Raw genomic sequence first — 21,257 nt, 5'->3', positions numbered from 1 at the left:
TTGTGGATTTCTTCAGAAAAGCGATTATGGCTAGAAAAATTGCATGAAGCCCCCTGCAATTTGAGGATTGTTTTGCCTCTGTAAGTGATCAATTTCACTGAATCTTTAGTTGGTCTAGAGTTCCCTCTGACCAGTTATACTGGGATTTTAGTGGTCACCAATGGAATATGAGGGTCTGAGGGGGTCAGGACATTCTTTTCCAAACATCCACCATTCCATGACATGTTTGAGTTGAAATGGCACCTCAATCTGTATACCCAGGCTCATTGTATGGGAGCAGTACAGAAAGACCAATTGTCAGCTATACCTAATTATATGACCCAGGATCAGGCTGCTAACACCAAGTTGTTAGGATAAGAAATCAGTTTCTTTCTGAAGGTAGGATTTTCTTAATTGTGAGTAAAAATCGACCTTTACCATTAAAGAGGGCTTTTAATTACAATTCGGTACACCCCAAACTCGACCTGTCTATTTGCTCCCAATTGGACGTTACAGCTTATTAAATGTAATGAGACAACTTCAATGTTGTCCTATGAGAGAGGTAGACCTTGCAGTAGTGAAAGACACATTTAGGAATGTTTCACTGCCAGGACATGTAAACTTTGAAAATACATTTTTAAATATACTGCACCCTGCCCTCTGGGCTGTTCAGGGCCTACACTACTTATATGTATTAAAAAGGAAGTTCTCGGGCTGGCAAAAGGTCTATTTTGCCTGGTCGACATGGCAGTTTGAACCTGCACATACTAGCACAATGGTAGGCCGTAGACATGTTTAAAGGCCTCTTTAAGTGGTGGCACAATCAGTCTTGCATGCCCACTAGTAGCATTTAATATACAGGCCCTAGACACACGTAGTACCACTTTACTAGGGACTTACATGTAAATTGAATAGGCCAATTGGGTGTAAGTCACTTCTACCACATTTTCAGGAGAGAACACAAGCACTATAGCATTGGTTGGCAGTGGTAACATGTGCAGAGTCTTAAAGCCTGCTGAACTGAGAAAGCAAAACTCGGAGGATTGAAGGCCAAGAGGGCAGGGCAGAATCACACCAAGGATGCAAATTCTAACAATATACCTTTGTGAACACTCTTAGAACACTGCTTTTGCAAAAAGGGGGGGCTTTGAACTGACAATGGTTCTGTTCTAGAGGAAATCATAAGAACCTCTTTAAACTGATGTGAATTGCTACTTGAAAATATATGTCTCGGAGACCTGTTGTAGTTAAAAACTCGGCCTGCAAAATCCAAGAGATAATTTACCTTGCACACAAGGCACATCACTTCTGACAGAAATGTTTTGAAAAAGTTACGTAAGTGAATGTCAATATAATTGATAGGGAAAGGGAGGGGTATACGGTGTAAATAAAATAAAGGAAGATCTAATCAAAGTTTTGTCATAACAAAAGTAAAAGTATGAATACAGAAAAAACTAAAGAGCTTTCTAGAATGGCCTACTCACATATGAGAATGATCATGTTTTATGACTGTGATAAGGAAGAAGATTTTTGTGGAGAGGTAACTTTAGGAAAATGTATTTTGGACTGCCTGAGACTGAAGTGATTTAGAACTGGTTTGCCTCCCTTGTGGGCTGTTAACCTTCCTTCTCCTGGAAGACATTGGCTTGGCCTCTGAAAGCAGAAGGCAGGTTTAGTGTTAACAGTGGTATTAAGCTGATATTAACAATCTGGGAAGGGAACTGGAACAGTTGGCGACACAAAGAGCAGTTTTCGCAGCTCTTCCTTTGAAGTGTAGATCCCAAATAGACCAGCCAGGAACAGCAACCATTGATTGCCAGAGCCACCTGTGTCTGTGTCCCAGCAGGAGGGAATACCAGTTCTAACCCTGCAAGAATGAAGGATACCTGATCTCCATCTGAGAAGACATAAAAGGATCCTTCTTCTGAGGGAAGAAGGCTAGTGTCATCTTCGTTGAGAGATGCTTTGAATTCTGTGAGAAAGTAGCCAAGATCATGTCAGGAATTCTCCAATCATTAACAATTCCATTGGATAAGACTAATACCTCATCATCACCTCCTCAGAACATTCCTGGACCTGAATTGAAACATCTTGAAACAGAACACTCTGTCTGGCTTCTAGAAGGAGAAAGCCCAAGCACTCTCCCAGGCACCCAGGGACTGCATTTCCTAAACAATAGTCATGTGTTTGTTCTCCTTTTGCTACTACTGGAACACAAATGGCAGTAGCACCCCTGATTCAAAAAAGCCTAGTTGATCAGTGGATTCTGCAGGAGAATGGTCTGGTGCTTAAAGCCAATCTGAAATTTGCTGGAGTGGCCAGGAAAACATGTCCAGGCAGCTGACATTTTTTTGAGATTCAGTAGTGTTTTCCTCCTCTGGAAGATTAAGACAAGGGGCTTAGGATTCCCTAGTTAGAGTGCCCCTTTGGTGGGTTAGAGATCCAGGTTTGCCTTGCTCTGACCGTTTTGCCACAAAAAAAAGGCTTCTGATGAATTTTAAATAAAAGGTGTCTGACATCCTTAAGCCAGGCCAGATACACCTTCCAACCTAGCCCCAGGGGAACAGTTCAACAACAAAAAATGACTCTGTCCTAAAGTAAAACCTTGGACTCAGGAGAAGAAGAAAATCTAGTAGAGAGGCAACCAACCTTGGTGGAATCCTTCATTGTCCCATTAAGAATTTCTAGCATCAAAATTGAAAGACTTTGAAAGGAGATGGATGATGACTTATCTGACTATTAGTGAACCTAATCAGCCTTTACTATTTTTAGGTCTCGTCCTTTACCATTCCGAAGGAATGGGAAATGGGGAGAATTCAAGTGCTCGAACTGATTGTCAAACCACCGCTTTTTTTCGTGGCGTTTTCTTCGAGTGCACGTACAGGCACGCGCTTTTGGCCCATACACTTTCATGGCCATCTGTTCCCGTTCCTCAATGTCCCTCCCACCCTTCGTTTGATCTTGCCGCGAGTTCAGGCTAATGGCCCTCCCCCAGCACAGAGCGCGCATCGCGGCCGCACAGCACATCAAAGGGCTTCTCCCAGCGTGTGCTGTGTGGCTTCTCCTCCCCTAATTATGTGGCCGGCCGTACTTGTGTTTCCTGGCCGCTACCCGGCCGCTCTTGTATTTAATTAGCAGCAGCAGCATTTCTCCTGCGCCAGGCCACATCAAAGGCTCTGTGCCACTTTCACCCACACAGCAACACTTACAGACACGCAACGCCACTCACACCCACGCAAGCCCACTATCATCCACGCAACACCACACTCACCCACGCAACGCCACTCACCCAAGCAACACCACTCACACACGCAACCCCACTCATCCACGCAACCCCACTCATCCACGCACCACCACTCATCCACGCAACCCCACTCATCCACGCAACGCCACTCATCCACGCAACGCCACTCACACATGCAACACCACTCACCCACGCAACCCCACTCATCCACGCAATGCCACTCATCCACGCAACGCCACTCAATCACGCAACGCCACTCACACATGCAACGCCACTCACCCACGCAACACCACTCACCCACGCAACACCACTCACCCACGCAACACCACTCACACACGCAACGCCACTCACCCATGCAACGCCACTCACTCACGCAACGCCACTCACCCACGCAACGCCACTCACACACGCAACGCCACTCACACACGCAACGCCACTCACACACGCAACGCCACTCACACACGCAACGCCACTCACATGCGCAACGCCACTCACATGCGCAACGCCACTCACGCACGCAACGCCACTCACACACGCATCGCCTCTCACGCGCCCAACGCCACTCACACGCGCAACGCCACTCACACGCGCAACGCCACTCACACGCGCAACGCCACTCACACACGCAACGCCACTCACACGCGCAATGCCACTCACACACGCAACGCCACTCACGCACGCAACGCCACTCACGCACACAACGCCACTCACACACGCAACGCCACTCACACACGCAACGCAACTCACACGCGCAACGCCACTCACACGCGCAACGCCACTCACACATGCAACGCCACTCACACGCGCAACGCCACTCACACGCGCAACGCCACTGACACGTGCAACGCCACTCACACGTGCAACTCCACTCACACGCGCAACTCCACTCACACGTGCAACGCCACTCACACACGCAACGCCACTCACACACGCAACGCCACTCACACACGCAACGCCACTCACACGCACAACGCCACTCACATGCGCAACGCCACTCACACGTGCAACGCCACTCACACGCGCAACGCCACTCACACGCGCAACGCCACTCACACGCGCAACGCCACTCACACACGCAACGCCACTCACACGTGCAACGCCACTCACACGCACAACGCCACTCACACGCGCAACTCCACTCACACACGCAACGTCACTCACACGCGCAACGCCACTCGCACACGCAACGCCACTCGCACACGCAACGCCACTCGCACACGCAACGCCACTGACACACGCAACGCCACTGGCACACGCAACGCCACTGACACAGGCAACGCCACTCACACAGGCAACGCCACTCACACAGGCAACGCCACTCACACACGCAACGCCACTCACACACGCAACGCCACTCACACATTGTGGGTGCAGATTGTGGGTGCAGATTGTGGGTGCAGATTCAGAGAAAACTCAGCAGCACCACCACCATTGCAATGCAATAGGTCTCGTTTTAACGCAAATTTAAGCTATAGGCCTTGTAAATGGCAAAGCCTTTTATTTATGTTCCAAAAACCAGAACGCAAAAATAAAGGGCATAATCATTTACAATGCTAATAGTTCAGACTCGCGTTATTGCGAGACCTATTGCATTTTCAATGCTTGTTCTTGCTGTGATGGAGGGCTTGGCGCTCTCCAAAGGTAACTAAGTCTGAAGGTAAAAAAGTGTATGTGACCTCCGTGACCTACTTGGCTTCTATTTCATTGGAGTCAGCTTAGAGTGCCAGTGAACCGTGAGCTATGACTTTTCCTAATCAGGTTGTGGTTTCTTGATGTTTTAAGTCTCATACCCTAAAAAAAAGTTCTTTGGTTACAAGAATTTTATTTTGATTGTTTTGCTATGTTTTTTCTTTTGAAATTGGTCTTGAGTTTTAGAAACAGTTATGGGAATTGTATTGTGTTGTATTCCTGACTTTGGAATTGTTTGGTACCGCTTGAACTTTAGCAGCATTTCTATGGTGAATTTTCTGCCGCGTGTGCCATTAATGCCAGAGGTTGAACAGAGGTTCTCTTAAAACTGTTTTGAGAACTAGCCAGATTGTGTTCATTATTTTGAGAGATTTCCCCACTCCGAAATTAGAACTCCAATTTCTGACAATAATTAGACCAGCATTACCTTGTAATTGTAATTATGTTATCACATCTTCCCTCTGCATAGGAGTTACACTGTAATCTTATGTACAACACTTTGTATACTGACACAATAATCAATAACAGTACTAATAATCACACCATTCGTAATAACAATCTTTCAGGGCAGTGGAGAGTTTGTGAAAACACTACACTAATAGATAATCCCACTCTGTGATTGAATTCAAGGTCTTCTTTTCCCTTGGGTAGAAAATGTCCTGTGCTAAAATTTTGTTTACTGTAATCCTAACTCTGTTTTCACTAGTAAAGTACATCACCATTTGAAATATACTCACTCTCATTTAGATTAGTGTCAAATTAAGAGGTGTATTATCCCAGACTTCATATCTTGATGGAATAATGTAACCGACTGGGAAATAATTCTCAAAATGTACTGATTTTGATGCCAGTTGTTCTTACTTTTCACTCAGTTGAATTTATTCTTTATAAACGAGTTGTGTCAAGTTGTCTTTGAAGCGACAGGCAGCTGTATAACTTCTCATTATTATGAGCCATAACTCATGACAGAAATGTAAACATGAGAGACAGCAGAGTGAGGTGATGGATTTAACAAGAGTTTGGGAGTGTGTGATCAGATACGTTCCTCTTGCCTTTGACGCCTAATTAGGCACTTGCCAATGAGAAATCATCTTTCAAAAGGTATTTAGATTGTTTAAATGTAGAACTTGTTAGATTTTATTTAGGAGGACTATGCTACAGGCAAATATTAGTCTTTATCTTTCTCCTTATGATTGCACATATCGGTGCAGGATTAGAAATATGGCAATCCATTTTGTAATATTCTGAAATGGATTGTTGCTCTCGTTTTGTACTATCTACCCGTGGAAACCATCATCACTCACATGAAATGTTATTTGCTAATGCTTTTTTGTGACATTTTGGAACATTTGATTCCACAACTGTGATTTGGCTGATTTATACTGTTGTTTTTGTTTCGTCTAGTTGGCTATACCATGCATGACCTCATATTCGAGTGGTTGGACGTCGGGCCTGTCCAAGTAGCAGATGGGTTAACACTGCCACAATTCATCCTGAAAAAAGAAAATGAGCTCGGTGATTGCACGAAACATTACAACACTGGTGAGTGTTCACATATTATGTGTATGACGTACACTCCTTATGATTCACTACAGCAACTATATCCAAGTAAAATCCATCACTACAGTGCTTACAGGCTGAAGGTCAAGTTGGCAGTTAGTACATGGCTTCTCCTTTCAATTCAAACTTTACACTGTATTCGCAAATGTATACATTATTTTTACCATTATTTAGGAGTTTTGCAGCATACAAGTGCCAAGTGCACATCACCATGGCCAGTGGAGGCAGGGGGCCTCATCCCCAAACTGGGGTAGCTTCTACTTCGGACTTTTTTTTTCCAAAACTGCGTCAGAACCTTTCTTGCATTAAAATCGGGTCCCACAGTACTGAACTAGCCTAGTACTCTACTGCCATTAACAATGCGAGGTTTAAAAGGGTGACTTGAATACTGATGCAGAGTTACACTGCGTGTGGAAGGGATCTCAGAGACAGGCCCTCGTCACAGTCTGCACTGCACCACCATTAGTTTGCATTAGGTGAAAAGTAAACCACTGCATACCACATTTCTGCAGTCTCAAAATACTGTATGTAATCCATGTCATCTTCTTCTGCAAATGTTATTCTTTACTTAGGAAAAGTTGGATATTGCCTATTTTAAAGCATCAGGGCCTGAGACAATGTCGACCCGCTTTTATCAAATTACAATTGCTTGATGAGCCTAGGTTTTATATTCATATAGCCAAATTCGTGAAGGGAGTGATTCGCTCTAGGAAAACCATGCAAGCCTATGACATTTTTTAAATTGTAAATAACTTCATGATAGAAATATATCTCTCATTTTATATTCATTTGATGTCATTTTTTATGTCTGTTTTATAATGTGTTTTTATTGCTGGCTAATTCCATATATATGCTCTGTAATTTAGTGCAATTTCCCTGTAACTTTTTAATCATTTGTGCTTTTATGATGTAATCTTTCTCAAATCGAATAAAGCGTTATTTGACTTTGACTTTGAGACTAGATCGAAGAGGATTTTAAGTAGATGGTTTATGCACCCTTCAGTCTTGAAGAATTAGGTCAATTTTAAGTCCATGTGATCTACATGCCTCCTTAGATGTAAGAGGTTGATGGAAAATACCTTAAATATCAAAATGTGAAAACCTATACCATCAAGTCGCAGCCCATTTGCAAGCTAAAGGCATTGCCTGCATCACAGAGAGGTGCCTTAGCTCTCTGAATCATGTGGATAGCCTATGGGTTCACAGAGCAGGGAAACAGACAAGGCACCGTGCTTAATTTGTAAAAAAAAAAAACATATGTGCCAGAGCTCTCGTCAAGAGTCCCCTGCAGCTTGCACCACACATCGCCCCTGCCATGCTGCCAATGGTAGTAGCAAAACAGCTACTAACCCTTACAAGTGTGACAATGCGGGCCACTTCAGGCCCCCAAAGCTATAAGAATGGCTTGGGCAGCAGGTATCAGTCATTTTTGATATGTTTTGAATTAATAATTAACTGATGTTGTGGTCATCTCTAAATTAGCCAGACAGCGCCTCCTTGTGGCATACATTCACAAGCACAGGTGTTGACAATTAAGTGCCGGTGCAGCACTGGAAACCATCGGCTCAAATTAAGCTTTGTCACTGACCATCCCATGGCCTATGGCACTATAGAGATGAATCCATACCTGGCAGACACTCGAGCAGGATGATTTGTTTAGGTTGGGCCCCCTTGGCCCTAAGGAGCCACAGAATACAACAGTGGTGTATAAACATATATTTATTATACAGTAAGAGAATAAGAAGTGAATAGTACGTCGTATAGACGGGCCAACTAGACGACCACATTGAATTTGCTGTCAATCTTTACAAACCTACTAAATCCCTGCACATCACTCCTCTAGCATATGCAAAATGAGTGCAGACCTCGTGTTAGTGTGTTTTCAAGTCCATGGCATATTGCTCAGCTGTCCATCAGAATGTTTCTTGGCGTAGAACAGTCGCTTGTAGACAAAACAAAGGCTTTTTTACAGTCGTCCACTGAATGCAAAGCAAGTGACCAGTCTAGCCTTGCTTCCTAGGGGGTGCAGGATTGCATCATGAGAAATGTACAAAAGTAAGTCGATGAGAACTCAGCACATTAATTACATATGTCATGTGTAAGGTACAATGTACATTTATACACATTGTCACTAAATAATAAAATAAGTAATCACTAGCCCAAACCCCCCGCTCACACGTGTGGATCAAGTCTAAAAAATGTGATTACATTTTCAAATGCTCTTGTAATGTATTGGTTACCAGACTGCCTGCGCCAAACCGGTATATATCTCCTTTATGCAAACAAATAACATCAAACATCATCATGAAGTGACAAAGCACTCGCGCCATATAGAAAAACTGAAATAAAATCCATGTTATGTTACCCTATCAGTGGACACGGCTCATAGATCATGGTTTACAAGCCATCGATCGAAGGGACAATCAGCGTCAGGCTAGGAAGTAGACTGTCAGAGTAGGCGAGAGGTCCTGCTACATTCAGGTGCAAAGAAACCACCAATGGATTTATTTTTGCTTAACTTCCTTGTGGCAGGCCATACAGAACAGTGCATCTTAAGGGTTGCCCTGTATATAGACTCTTTTATTTCATATAAAAATATTTATTAGCTATTTATACATGGCCACAAGCTTTTCAGCAAATGCTTCCACATCTGTTCTAAAGATTTCTTAGAGTGATTCTATTAAGCATTTTTTACACTATACAATTAGACAAGCAAATAACATTGTAAAGACTTCTAACACACTTATTTATTTTATTAGATAAAAAGTGTTTTTATCTAATTGCCGCTCGTAATATAATGTTCCTTGCTAATTTTTCCCATTAATATAAACCATAATATTCTGTTTACAGGCCTCTAGAGGTTCGTTCTATTACCAGGGCTTACTGGACGGGGCACGTTTAGTGTATATCACTTAGCTCAACAAATGCCACTGTTGGAAGATAACGTATCTTGTCACTTTAAGCCACTCCAAGAACCCATTTTGTTGCAAAATAGCAACTCTGATGCCTCAGTGAGTTAGCACACTTTGCAGATCTTGTCATGGCTTGCAGGCTATGTTTGAATTCTGGCATGGCTAAGTCAGCCTTTCATCTTTCAAAGGTTGATTAAATGAGTAACTCCAAATGGTAGCAGCGTCTATTTAACAGGGGATAGGGGCTGTGGGGGATTAAAAAGAAATCACTTACTTGCAGGCTGGCCGCCGCCTTTCCTCCTTTTTCTGTTCTTGTGTTGAACGCAGGGAAGCAGGAAGCACTCAGGCTCCTAGACTCCCCTAGCCAATCACGACGCTGCTTGGCTAGGGGAGTCAAGCATGACAGCAGTGTTGTGATTGGTCTGAGCACCATGGTTCAGTGCTCAGACAATGACTGGAAGCCTGTGCATGTTCTCCACCCGGGCTATGCAATACAGCCAGGAGGAGTACATGCTAAGTGCGCATGACTTTTTGGCCAGCCCAAAACAACTGGCCAAACCGTTAGTGGCAAAAAAAATCACGTTAGTCAGCCCATCGTGACTTTCGTTGCCTCCAGAGGCAGAAATTGCCTATAAGTACACTTCCAATGAAAAATAGAAAAGAAAACTAATGGAATGCAGAATGGAGCAGCCAGGGTCAAGTACAGCACAGATCAACAACCCCCATAAACCCCCAACATCCAGGATGACCAGCCAGAGCCACAGGGAAAGAGGAAATGCAGATTCAGGGCTACAGTCATGAAACGAGGCGCATCGCTGGGAAAACCAGTGATGCGTCACTTTTTATGGCGCCCTCCTTGCAACATCATGGCAGCCAAAACCTTGAAAGCTGGGACAGTACCCGGTGCCTGGAGGCGTCGCTGGGCCTGCGTCCGTTTACCGGAGTGGGAGACAGAGGTGCTGTGGAGTTGCTGGGCCGTAGTGGTAGACATTGAGGTGTCGGTGATTGCCCTTACCTGGTGGTGAAGCCTGGCAGGCCGCTTAGAGACGCATTGCTGACCTGTGTGAGAAGACCACCTGGCGCACCTTGGAGCTGTGAACAGTAGAGGCGCTCCTGCTCACCAACGTAAGGAGGTCTGCATCGCATACCAGGCCTCACCTCTCTGCATCACAGGTCAGAGGATGTTGCACTGGCCAGATGCTGTGGCGGGTGAGGCCCCTGATCTGCGCCAAACTTGTGTGGTGGTAGCGCTGCAACTTCATGCCTAAGGGGGCCCTGTTGCATCACCTGCATCAGGAGGTTCCCTAGCGGACCTGGTGGCGACTGCTGTACCCAGGCTTGTGAAATCCCTGCTGGGAGAGTCACAGAGTTGGAGATAGTGCAGTGCATTGAGCCCTGGTCTCAATGTCCAGGTGAGGAGAAGGTGATAACCCGTAGCAGAGGAGGCCAGGAGGCGAGTCGGGCCCAGGCCTAGTGCCTGTGGGTGACGCACACTGTGCCCTGAGCAATCCCTGTGGTGTGGCTGACTTACATCACAGAGGGCACTGCACAAGACTGGTGGGGGACTCCACTAACTGGCTCAAGTAACTGAGATCGGCCATTTGTGGCAGTGGGTGCCAGGGGCATGGAGGCTGGTTCTGGCCCAAGCCCTTGGGAATGCAGCTTGTTCCCCATTAATCGCTGGGCAACTGGGGAACATGGAATCTGGTCTCCACTGATAGATCAGAAGAGGCAACGAAGTGGTGAAGCCTTTCCATGCCCCCTGTTAGTTTGCTTTTGGGTGCACAGGGGACTAGCCCTTAGTGGACTACCTCTTCCCACAGCGCTGCACCATCTAGTTGATGCTGCTGCTGTCCTCATCTGGTGCTGTTGGTTCCTTTGACCCGGAGGTCAGGTGTTCGAATCCTCCTCCACCCACAGGCTCCTGCCTGCGCCTCATCCCTGGTGGTCCAGTGGTCTGTAGCTTGACGCCCCTCATGTCCCTCTTTTCTACCATTCCTGTTCATCTTCCGGCTCTTCTCTGCTGCTTTTCTACCTTTGTCTTTTTTTTATCTTTGCTTTGTTTGGCTTTGTTTTTCTTGTGCTTTTTGCAGTTCCTTTTTCCATATCCTCTCCCTCGTTGCTGCTGCGATCCCCCTCATCCCCACTCCCTCCAGTGTCCTTTCCCGCGTTTCCCATCTCCCAGCTGTCCAGCCTCCCTGTAGCACAACCTAATGGTGGATGCTGTGGGCCCATGCACAGCGGGCGTGCCACTGGTGCACCGAAGGTAAGCCAAAGGCAAGCCAGTTTGCCTCTGTCCGCCCCTTTACCGCACCCAGCACGAGTGACCCTGCCATCAGACACTCCACTGCTACAACGCCAGCACCCTCCACGCCCTCAACCCTGGATGCCATGCTGCCTGCCATCTAGCATCACCGAAGAATACCCTTGCACAATGCGCCTGCCGAAACTGCAAATGCACCTCCTGCCACATCAGTACACCAGCGCCTCTTGCCGCCCAGCCGACTAACAGCGCACCTGACCGGCTCAACTGCATCATCCTCAATGTGTGGTCCCTCAACAAATATGCCACAGAAATCTGGGACCTCCTCAAAACCACCTATTCAGACATCGCCTTCTTCACATTAACCTGGACCAACCTCTGCTGCTGACAAGACATTGTCATTGCCATCCCTGACGGCCACAAAATTACCCACAAGGACCACCCCGACTATCCAGGAGGAGGCATTGCAGTCATCTACAGAAGCACACTGCGACTGACCACGCATCTAATGACCCAACAGCGACCAAGGAACACCTCCACTTCCAGATCCGGACCAACCCCAACACCACCCTCCGCGACACCCTCGTCTACAGGCCCCCTGGGCCATGAACCCCCATTCACGGATGCCATTGTAGACCTCAGGCTTTCCCATCCACCGACTACATCCTACTCGGAGACCTCAAGTTCACCTGGACAACCCCAGTGACCAGAACAATACACTCCTCCTGGGCCCATCTTCTCTTCCAGCGGGAACTTCAACTGCAGCTACACCACAGAACTCTCCTGGACCGAACATCATTATATACATCATGTCTTCACCACGCCCACCGTACACCACCGACATCATCTCCCCCTGTCGCAGCTGGATCAATGCCACTAAAGAACTTCTTGTCAACTCCCTCAGCACCACCACTCCGCCAACGCTTATAGACCCCAGCACTGCAGCATGCAACCTCCACCAATGGATCTCCAACTGTGCTGACACCCTGGCACCCCTCAAGAAAAAAACACTCCAAGAAGGCCAACTTTTTCACTCCCGCCCTCCACTGGTCCAGACGCACCTGCAGACGTCTTGAGTAGAGATGAAGCAAGAACATCAATCAACTCTGTAACACATAAACCCTTTCACCGTGGCACAAGGGTGCCTGCATTTTACACATGACAGCCATTGTGCGCATTGTAGGGGAAAAAGATTGGGGGGGCTTACTCCTGAGCCCCTTCCGGCAGATTAATGCCGCTGGTGTTACATTTTCTTGACATACTTTGCAGCGTGAATATTGCATCACATTGCGCCGTATTTACAAAGTAACACATCTAGGCATATGCGTGACCTAGTGAAGCACTGTGCCACATTATACCTGCGTCTGGTATGATGTATGCAGTATGCAGTGTGGGTGTTCCTATGCAACAAAGCCTTGTAGGATTGGTGCAGTGAAGTCTAGCAGATTTCACTGCGACAATTTTAGGACACCACTGCTTCAAAACCTTACGCCTGCCTCACAGCAGGCATAAGGGTAACGCAGTGCCATAGGTATAGGCTGGCCCCATGTATTGGTGGAGTTGCGTCTTACTTGCTACACAACTGTAGCAATGGGTGACTTTAAGAGCTGCCAGATACGTCAGGATTCCAGATGCATCTGTCATTGATTGCGACATATGAACTGAATAAATCAGTAAGAAATCAATAACTAAGCAAATTTAGGAGCATGTACAGTTGATCAGCTCTATCCATAAATGTATATATTCATACAACAATATGACGATATGGGCAAACAACAAGCAACAGTATTAACACAGAGCAATATTTTTAATCCATTGTCTCTTGGTCAAATAGATACCACAATTTTTAGAACTGCAACACGTTACAGATCATCATGGCTGCCCCAACTGGAGCGTGCAACATAGCAAAGGGGTGCAGGAAGAATGTGTAAAGTGACTAGAAAAGAAGAAATTCAAAAAGTAGTGACATAAAATATTCGAATTGATTAACAACACAGTGACGGAACCACATTCAACCGTCCTATGAAACCTGGCCAATGGGTTATTTGAGTGAAATTTCTCATCTGTTTCAAGAATAGATATATCATAAATGTTTGCACAACAATAAAACAAAAACAGGGTCCAGGTTTTTATATACAGCGTCGACGTTTCGACTCGTCTTAGGGCCATGCGGTCATTTATGCCTGGGCCATGCGAGTCTTCATCAGGACAATAAAAAAGAGAGAAGGGGCAACCAAGGGATTATCGATGACCCTTGTAATCTCCAGTTAGAGTCTGGGCATCAGTGTCCATTTCTTAATAAATGCATTTCTGTTAGTTAATCCAATCATTTTCAAAACATGTCCTCCTCTTCTGTTTATTACGGGACCCGTTTCTGGGGGGTGTTAAGTAAGCCAAATTCCAAAGGTACTCAAGCAGCGAATGCGTCCGCTTGATACAACGCAATCCCAGTACAGTACAGAAACAGGTCCCGTAATAAACAGAAGAGGAGGACATGTTTTGAAAATGGTTGGATTAACTAACAGAAATGCATTTATTAAGAAATGGACACTGATGCCCAGACTCTAACTGGAGATTACAAGGGTCATTGATAATCCCTTGGTTGCCCCTTCTCTCTTTTTTATTGTCCTGATGAAGACTGGTATGGCCCAGGCATAAATGACCGCATGGCCCTAAGACGAGTCGAAACGTCGACGCTGTATATAAAAACCTGGACCCTGTTGTTTGTTTTATTGTTGTGCAAACATTTATGATATATCTATTCTTGAAACAGATGAGAAATTTCACTAAAATAACCCATTGGCCAGGTTTCATAGGACGGTTGAATGTGGTTCCGTCACTGTGTTGTTAATCAATTCGAATATTTTATGTCACTACTTTTTGAATTTCTTCTTGTCTAATCACTTTACACATTCTTCCTGCACCCCTTTGCTATGTTGCACGCTCCAGTTGGGGCAGCCATGATGATCTGTAACGTGTTACAGTTCTAAAAATTGTGGTATTTATTTGACCAAGAGACAATGGATTAAAAATATTGCTCTGTGTTAATACTGTTGCTTGTTGTTTGCCCATATCGTCATATTGTTGTATGAATATATACATTTATGGATAGAACCGATCAAATGTACATGCTCCTAAATTTGCTTAGTTATTGATTTCTTACTGATTTATTCAGTTCATAAAGTATAGAGGTCTTGGACCATTGTTTTTTCAATAACGCATGAGACCCAGGTCCAGTACCTTTTGGGTTACCCCATTACTTTAATGATTGATTGCGACATGGCGTACCGTACATTGAATACGTTACATCCATGGTGTCGCAAGATGGCGCAGTGAAAGGTGTTTCAATGCTGTTTTGTTGCAGCGATGCAACACTTTTCATGAATGAGGCCCAGGAATGCTCCCTATCTTAGTTTATAGATAGGGCGAATCCCTGTCCTTTTGTTTTGGCACAGGGCAGCAATGTTCCTTGCAGCGCTGTCCAGCACCAAAACATCTGAAATGAGGCCCCAAGTGTTTGCAACAATTTTAAGACCAGCTAGTTTCTGGTCTTAAACTGCCTCTAACTGGACTTAGCGGCAGTTTTGGTGGGTTATCGCCGTATGGAAATTTCATTGTAAATATCGCAAAGTGGGTTAGCAGCAGTTTTTGCACGGGAACGCCTACCTTGCATCTCATTTTCGTTAAGTCTTGCAACAGAAATTGATGCTACGGCGGCCTTAAGTTCTTGTACATATGCCCCATTGTTTCAAAAGGCTTTCCATTTCAATTTAATTCTTTTTTAAATATTTATTGTAATAGTTCCCGATTGTTTTATTCTTTTTAAATTACAATGTATTTTATTCTCGGCCTTGTGAATGTATTTCTTAATGTATGTACTGCTTTTAAGATATTTACGTATCGAAATAAAGCATATATCACTCACTCATTAGGCAGGTAGGAGTGTGCAAAATTTTATTCCACAAACAGTATTTCTCAGAGTAGGGCGTGTGTATGATGACATGCAGCCTTGCTGTTAGAGATGCTACTTCGGATGTGCACTGGCCACAGGGAACACAAGTGAGGTGTGAATCCTGTCAGCTAGGGTCACCAATGAGGCATCACATTCATGCAGTGCTTGATTTTTAAAATAATAATTGCCAGGGCTCTGACCAGGAGGCTGCTGCAACTTTGACCTCCCATCGCTCCTGTCATGGCTGCCAAAACAACTCCTAACCATCTCTCTTGCCAGCAAGTGCAACAGTTAAGATTATTCCAGGTCCCAAAAGGGAAAGGAATGACTGGGGAGGAAGGTACTAGCAATTTTTAATGTAAATCGTATTCATAAACAACTGCTATTCTGCTCATCTCAAAAATAGATGATCAGCGCCACCATGACGCAAACTGCCCTAAGCTGGGTTTTGACAATTAAGTGCCAGTGCCGAGCTCTAGAAACCAATTAAGTGCTGGTGCTGAGCACTGGAAACCAAAGGCTCAAATTAAGCACTGTTTTTAAGCCACCTAAATAGTAAAGTAACTGGATCGAAAAAATGGGAAGGGTATATGACTACTAGAGATTTTTTTAGAGGGGAGAGATACGAGTATGCAATCCTGGGTACTCTGGCAGTCACTTAACACACAGGCGATAGAAAGAGATGTGAGACAGAGAGTGATTCCAATAGGATGAGAAGGAGGTAGGAAAAAGGACGCTTAACGTGAGATACCAGACTAGAAAATTGTAATTGTTTGACAAAATAAAATGAGAATGCAATAAGTGAGTCCACTGCTTAATTTGCAATGGAATAAGTGCCTGTGCCCAAAGCTCTGCTCTGAAACCCCCTGCCGGTTCAATTAAACGCCAGTGAACCAACTACCAAGGCTGCATAGACTTGAATTCACCTCAGGCCTCCTTAATCCACCACCAGACATTCCCTGTCTGTTGATCTCACTCAGGGCACAAGTCCTAAGAAAAGAAGATGGGGGACTAACCTAGTAAGGCAGTAGCAAGTGACATAACGGTGCATGACATCGCATATGGAATCACCGGAAATGAATCCACAGGAAGTGGCATCACAAGAACTGACATCAGATCTTAAGGCCTCACATATATGTTGAACAGGTCTATCACGCGTACATTTGAGCGCATTTCGAGTATACAGCAAACCGTCTTGATTTAAGCAGAAGATTCACACTCACTGCACATAAGACAATGTTGCCTTTTGTCAGCATAAAGCTTCCTTTACCCAAGGAGTGAACAAACTAACACTACTGCCAGCCTACTCAACCAGGCATAACATTTCATTTGCATCACATTTCCATATAGATGCAAATGCTTTAGCTGCCTGCGCTCTCCAGAGGTGAGACCACTCTCCTATGCGAAGGATTCTTACTCAAGCTTACCCACCTGCACTTATTTTAGGAGATTGAGCCTAATTTTTCACCAACAGGCCATGACCCAAAGCAAGAGAGAAACACAGAAAGGGAAGAAAGGAGAGGGATAAGAAAGCAATGATGAAGGCAGAAAAGGGGATGAAAAAAAACCTGCAAGCAATTTCAGGGTAGTGAAAGAAAGAAAATGATTATGGAAACCTTGGAATTCAGCAAAAGGACCCTAAGACAAAGTTTGGAGCTCTGCATTTGTTTTTACCAATTACACACTGCCCTCCAAAATGTCACCTCCTCATTTAGCAGCAGACATCTCTCATGTTCTTATTGGTGGCATAACTTTATCTAAACCCCCCTCACATTTACCAATGCAACCTGACAGCTCACCCTGAACTTAGTACCACCAGAATGCCCACACAAAGAATGAACCATACATTTCAAAGTAAGAGGTATCAGCTCCACATCTAAATAAGTGTAAGCTGCACAGTATCCAAGAATGAAATGGAATGTGACAAAGGTAACTCACAAGAAAAATGCACATGCAATTCCAGTCCCAACTGCCACTTTCAAGAAAATATTGGCCTTCCGAAGAAAATATGACTAGTTTGCATAGATAAACCACCCAAGTGGAGAGATGTACGAACAGCGAGAGACACCACAAACTATCACCAGTAATCAGAATGTACACTAGACTATACTTGTTAATAACACCTATGCGTATTCTAGGCATGTTACACTGCCAACATGGTGCACCAGAGACAGCTTACTTGACCTACTTTTTTAAAGTAACTTATCTGTGTGCTCACCTATTTACTGCAACCTCACCCTGAAGGAGCCAGCCCTAGGTAAGCACACACAATCTTTCATGAGCAACATAACAACAGAGCTAAAATGTGTTACTGTCTTTTAATACACTACATTGCAAGCTTTGCAACATTGCTGCAGAGGGTAGGTGTGAGAAGGGCAAAAAAAGAAAAAACATCCAAACCTCTGCAGGCTAACAACTTGGCAAAATTTAACACAGCCATATCCAGGTCTCTCAAATTTCCATTATTACAAAAAATGCAACTTGTCTTTCTTTCAAGGAAAACATCTCTTCAAAATTTAGAGATCAGTAACTGGTAAATAAAGCACACAATTTCAAATGTTTGGAAATCATTTTTTATTGTGGTGCGACGGATTTAGCTACTTCTGCACAGAACTGAAATATTTGGGTCATGGAGGAGCAAGCCAGATTATGCAAGTCAGTCCTTATTTGAAGTGAAAAGTGAACAGTGCGGCATGTGCCCGCCACCCACGCTGCAACCTCATCTGCCAAGAATTAAAGATAAAGCATTAACTTTTGATGTAAAACAGGAGAAATAGGGGAAATAAAGATATGTCCATCTAATTGCTGAAACGAACAATGTGAAAGCAGAAAGCCTGGGATCAATCCCGGGTTCCCAGTTTGACCACATTTTGTGATCCTAGGCAAATCTCTCTTGTGTTTGATTTAACAGGCTGGAATTTTCTACCATATATAATAAGAATCTAGGATGCGGGGAAAGGAGGAACCAAATAGGTTAACGGGCAGGATGAGATGTTTGATGAATGTTTGACTACAAGGTCCACCTGCCTCCTTACCCTCATGGAGCTCTAACTAGGACTCTACTAAAGAAATACTAACAAAGCGACCAAATGGGTTGGTATGTATGGCATGCATGAATATAGTGAAGGGAAGTTTCACAACTGAATGCAAACAAATAGGATACTAGCGGGGTCCTTGTGAGGTCCTAATGAAAGCCAACTAGCCCTGTGATTCATTGGTGCGATGGCTGAAACAGGCTGACCCAGGGTTACAGAGGATACTAGTTTCCTCAGTGCATCCCAACATATATTTTAATCTGGCAGGGTGCCCTTTGACAATGAAATTAATCCTCAGGACACCCCAGAGTATTTTAAATCTATGATCCCACCCAGTAACCAGAGTTTCCTTTGCAACCAAGATTGAGCCCACCCAGATACATTAGGTATTTGGACGAGGACTCTATGATGAAGCATGCCACATTCCAGTGTGTGGAAGCCCTTTTAATTCCATAGGATGATCTTCTTGGGCGGGTGTGGAGAGATAGGCTAAGCACAGTAGGGGTTCGCTCCTGTTATTTTTCTTCCATGGTTAGGTGTTTGGCAGTGCTTAATTTGTAAAACTGTAAGTGCCGGTGGTCATGGCCAGCATTATCTAAAATCTAGGTGTCCAAAACTAAAGCTGCATAGTAGTGATTTCATTTAACCGCATGCCTCTTTAATGTACCACCAGACACTACCTGCTCCTTTCTCTCAACCCTGCATGTTCCATTTCATCACTGCTTTCTCCCTTTGTTACTGATTTTCAGTCTTTCTGTTCCCTTTTCTTTCCCTTTTGTCTTTTTCTCTCTCTTGCTCTAGATCAAATACCATTGAGGAAAAATAAGTGCTGATCCCCCAAAATAAGTGCCGGTGGGCCCCACCTTCAGCACCTGCTTAAATTAAGCACTAATCAACTGCAAGACATTAGTCCCTTTCTCTCAGGAGAAAGGCCGGGCACGGGGCACCTGACCATGTGCAAGTTGCCCGGCCTTCGGCCAGGGCAGGAGAAGGTTGGAGGGAGGAGAGCAAGGGCTGGTGCAGGGCTGCTTTAACTTAACCCTGGACTTCATGTGGAGCCGAGCAGGAGTCGGAGCTACCACGCTGGTGACCGTCATGTCACGCCACCCACGAGTACACGACCCACCAAAAAAACAGCATTGGTAATGGTTTGTTATGGCTGTTACTTACGGTTACTGGGGGGCAGCTGGGCAACGGCCACTGGCCTGACTGCCTTTCTTCAATAGGCAGCCTAGGCCTGCTGCTACTGACTGCACTATGACATAGTCGGTCCAGGCCAACTACCTCAACTACTAATGACTCGTGACGGGTGCGTGCAAGTGTGCCGGTGTAGTGTAGTTCCTATATTCCCAATAGGCTCTGCACATTGGAATAATATATCCTATAGATTTGACGTACAACTTAGGTCAGTAGGTCTCTATTGAATATACTAAACTTAATTGTGTGTGTGCCAGCTAACTCATAGGTCACTAGAAACTTTCTCGAATACACAAGAAGGGATTCGTTTCTGACAACCGCATAAACATGACAACTTTGTTTCCCAAGAATAATAATATATCTCTCAGAGTCGAGGAAACAATAGATAACTAGTTCACTCAGTCAATCGTGCATGCTTCGTTTCTACAGAGTTGCAGAGAAATAGTGAGACAGGCGTTTTAAATAAAAGGGTTTATTGAACAATCTTCTTTCTCATGCAAGAGTAGTGAACTGCTACAATCATTAGGCAGACTGCAAAGTATAATGCGTACAGCGTGAACAGTAATATGAAATAATACTGTAAGAGCATTGTATGGTTTCTAAGCCATATAAAAATACATACATAAATAACATAGACAAAAATACTCAACTAGTGCTTCTAAAATACGCCTACCCCAATGTACCTAACTTAAGTCTAGTACGAGGGTAGAGTAAGTATTGTTTAGCATAGGTTTAGTTTTTGCCAAGAATCTACCAAAGTTTTCTCTAGGTTCTAATCGGCTCCATACCTTAGAATGAAGGAGGTCTGATATCTCTGTCTCGGGAACTCGATTTCCCAACACCCTGCAAGGGGAGCCGGAAACACTGGAGCTGGATTCTCAGCAGGAGAAAAGCAGATTCCTGATCAGTGCGTCAGCTGGAGAGTCGGCTTCCTTCGGCACTTGCTGTAGCGAGCTGCTTGGGGCAAGTAGTTCTTAGAACTGCTCCGAACCACCGTATCTTGCTATAGCAAGTGAAGGTATATTTATACCTTGAAGGTCTTTAGGAATGCCATAGTTTGACGTAAAGTCGGGCATATGAACATCATAAATGAACCCCTGGGAAATAATTGTTCATTGTAAAGTAACTGAGTTCTTGTAGAAATCAATATTCAAGCAAGGGGAAGTTCCCTAACGGCTTAAGCTGGTTTTCCAAGAAATCGTAATGACGTTTGGTGAATGGATGGAAGTAGCCATGCTTATATTTGGGTAGCATGGGCTATGCCTATATAAGGGCTCGATTTCCATGCCTATATTAGGGCAACGTGAATTGTACCTATATAAGGGCATGAATCGAGAAAATTCAATCGGAACCTAAAATGCCACACAACATTTTGAAATAAATCTTGCACGCTGCCTGCCGTACAGCTCTACCCCCACAGAACATG

At 44.6% G+C, this 21,257-nt stretch overlaps 1 protein-coding gene across 1 annotated transcript in view; it reads left to right on the top strand.

Annotated features, from left to right (window-relative positions):
- Nucleotides 1–21,257, top strand: part of GLRA2 (glycine receptor alpha 2) — an 819,827-nt gene that overhangs the window by 410,507 nt on the left and 388,063 nt on the right. Inside the window, exon 6 of the mRNA XM_078657642.1 lies at nt 6,317–6,454. Coding sequence (XP_078513768.1) covers nt 6,317–6,454 — 138 coding nt within the window. The remainder of the gene's footprint in view (nt 1–6,316; nt 6,455–21,257) is intronic.

This window comes from Lissotriton helveticus, chromosome 8 (assembly GCF_964261635.1).
Source record: "Lissotriton helveticus chromosome 8, aLisHel1.1, whole genome shotgun sequence".
Lineage (NCBI taxonomy): Eukaryota > Metazoa > Chordata > Amphibia > Caudata > Salamandridae > Lissotriton > Lissotriton helveticus.
Note: the sequence above shows the minus strand (reverse complement) of the source record. Positions and strands in the feature narration are given on the sequence as shown.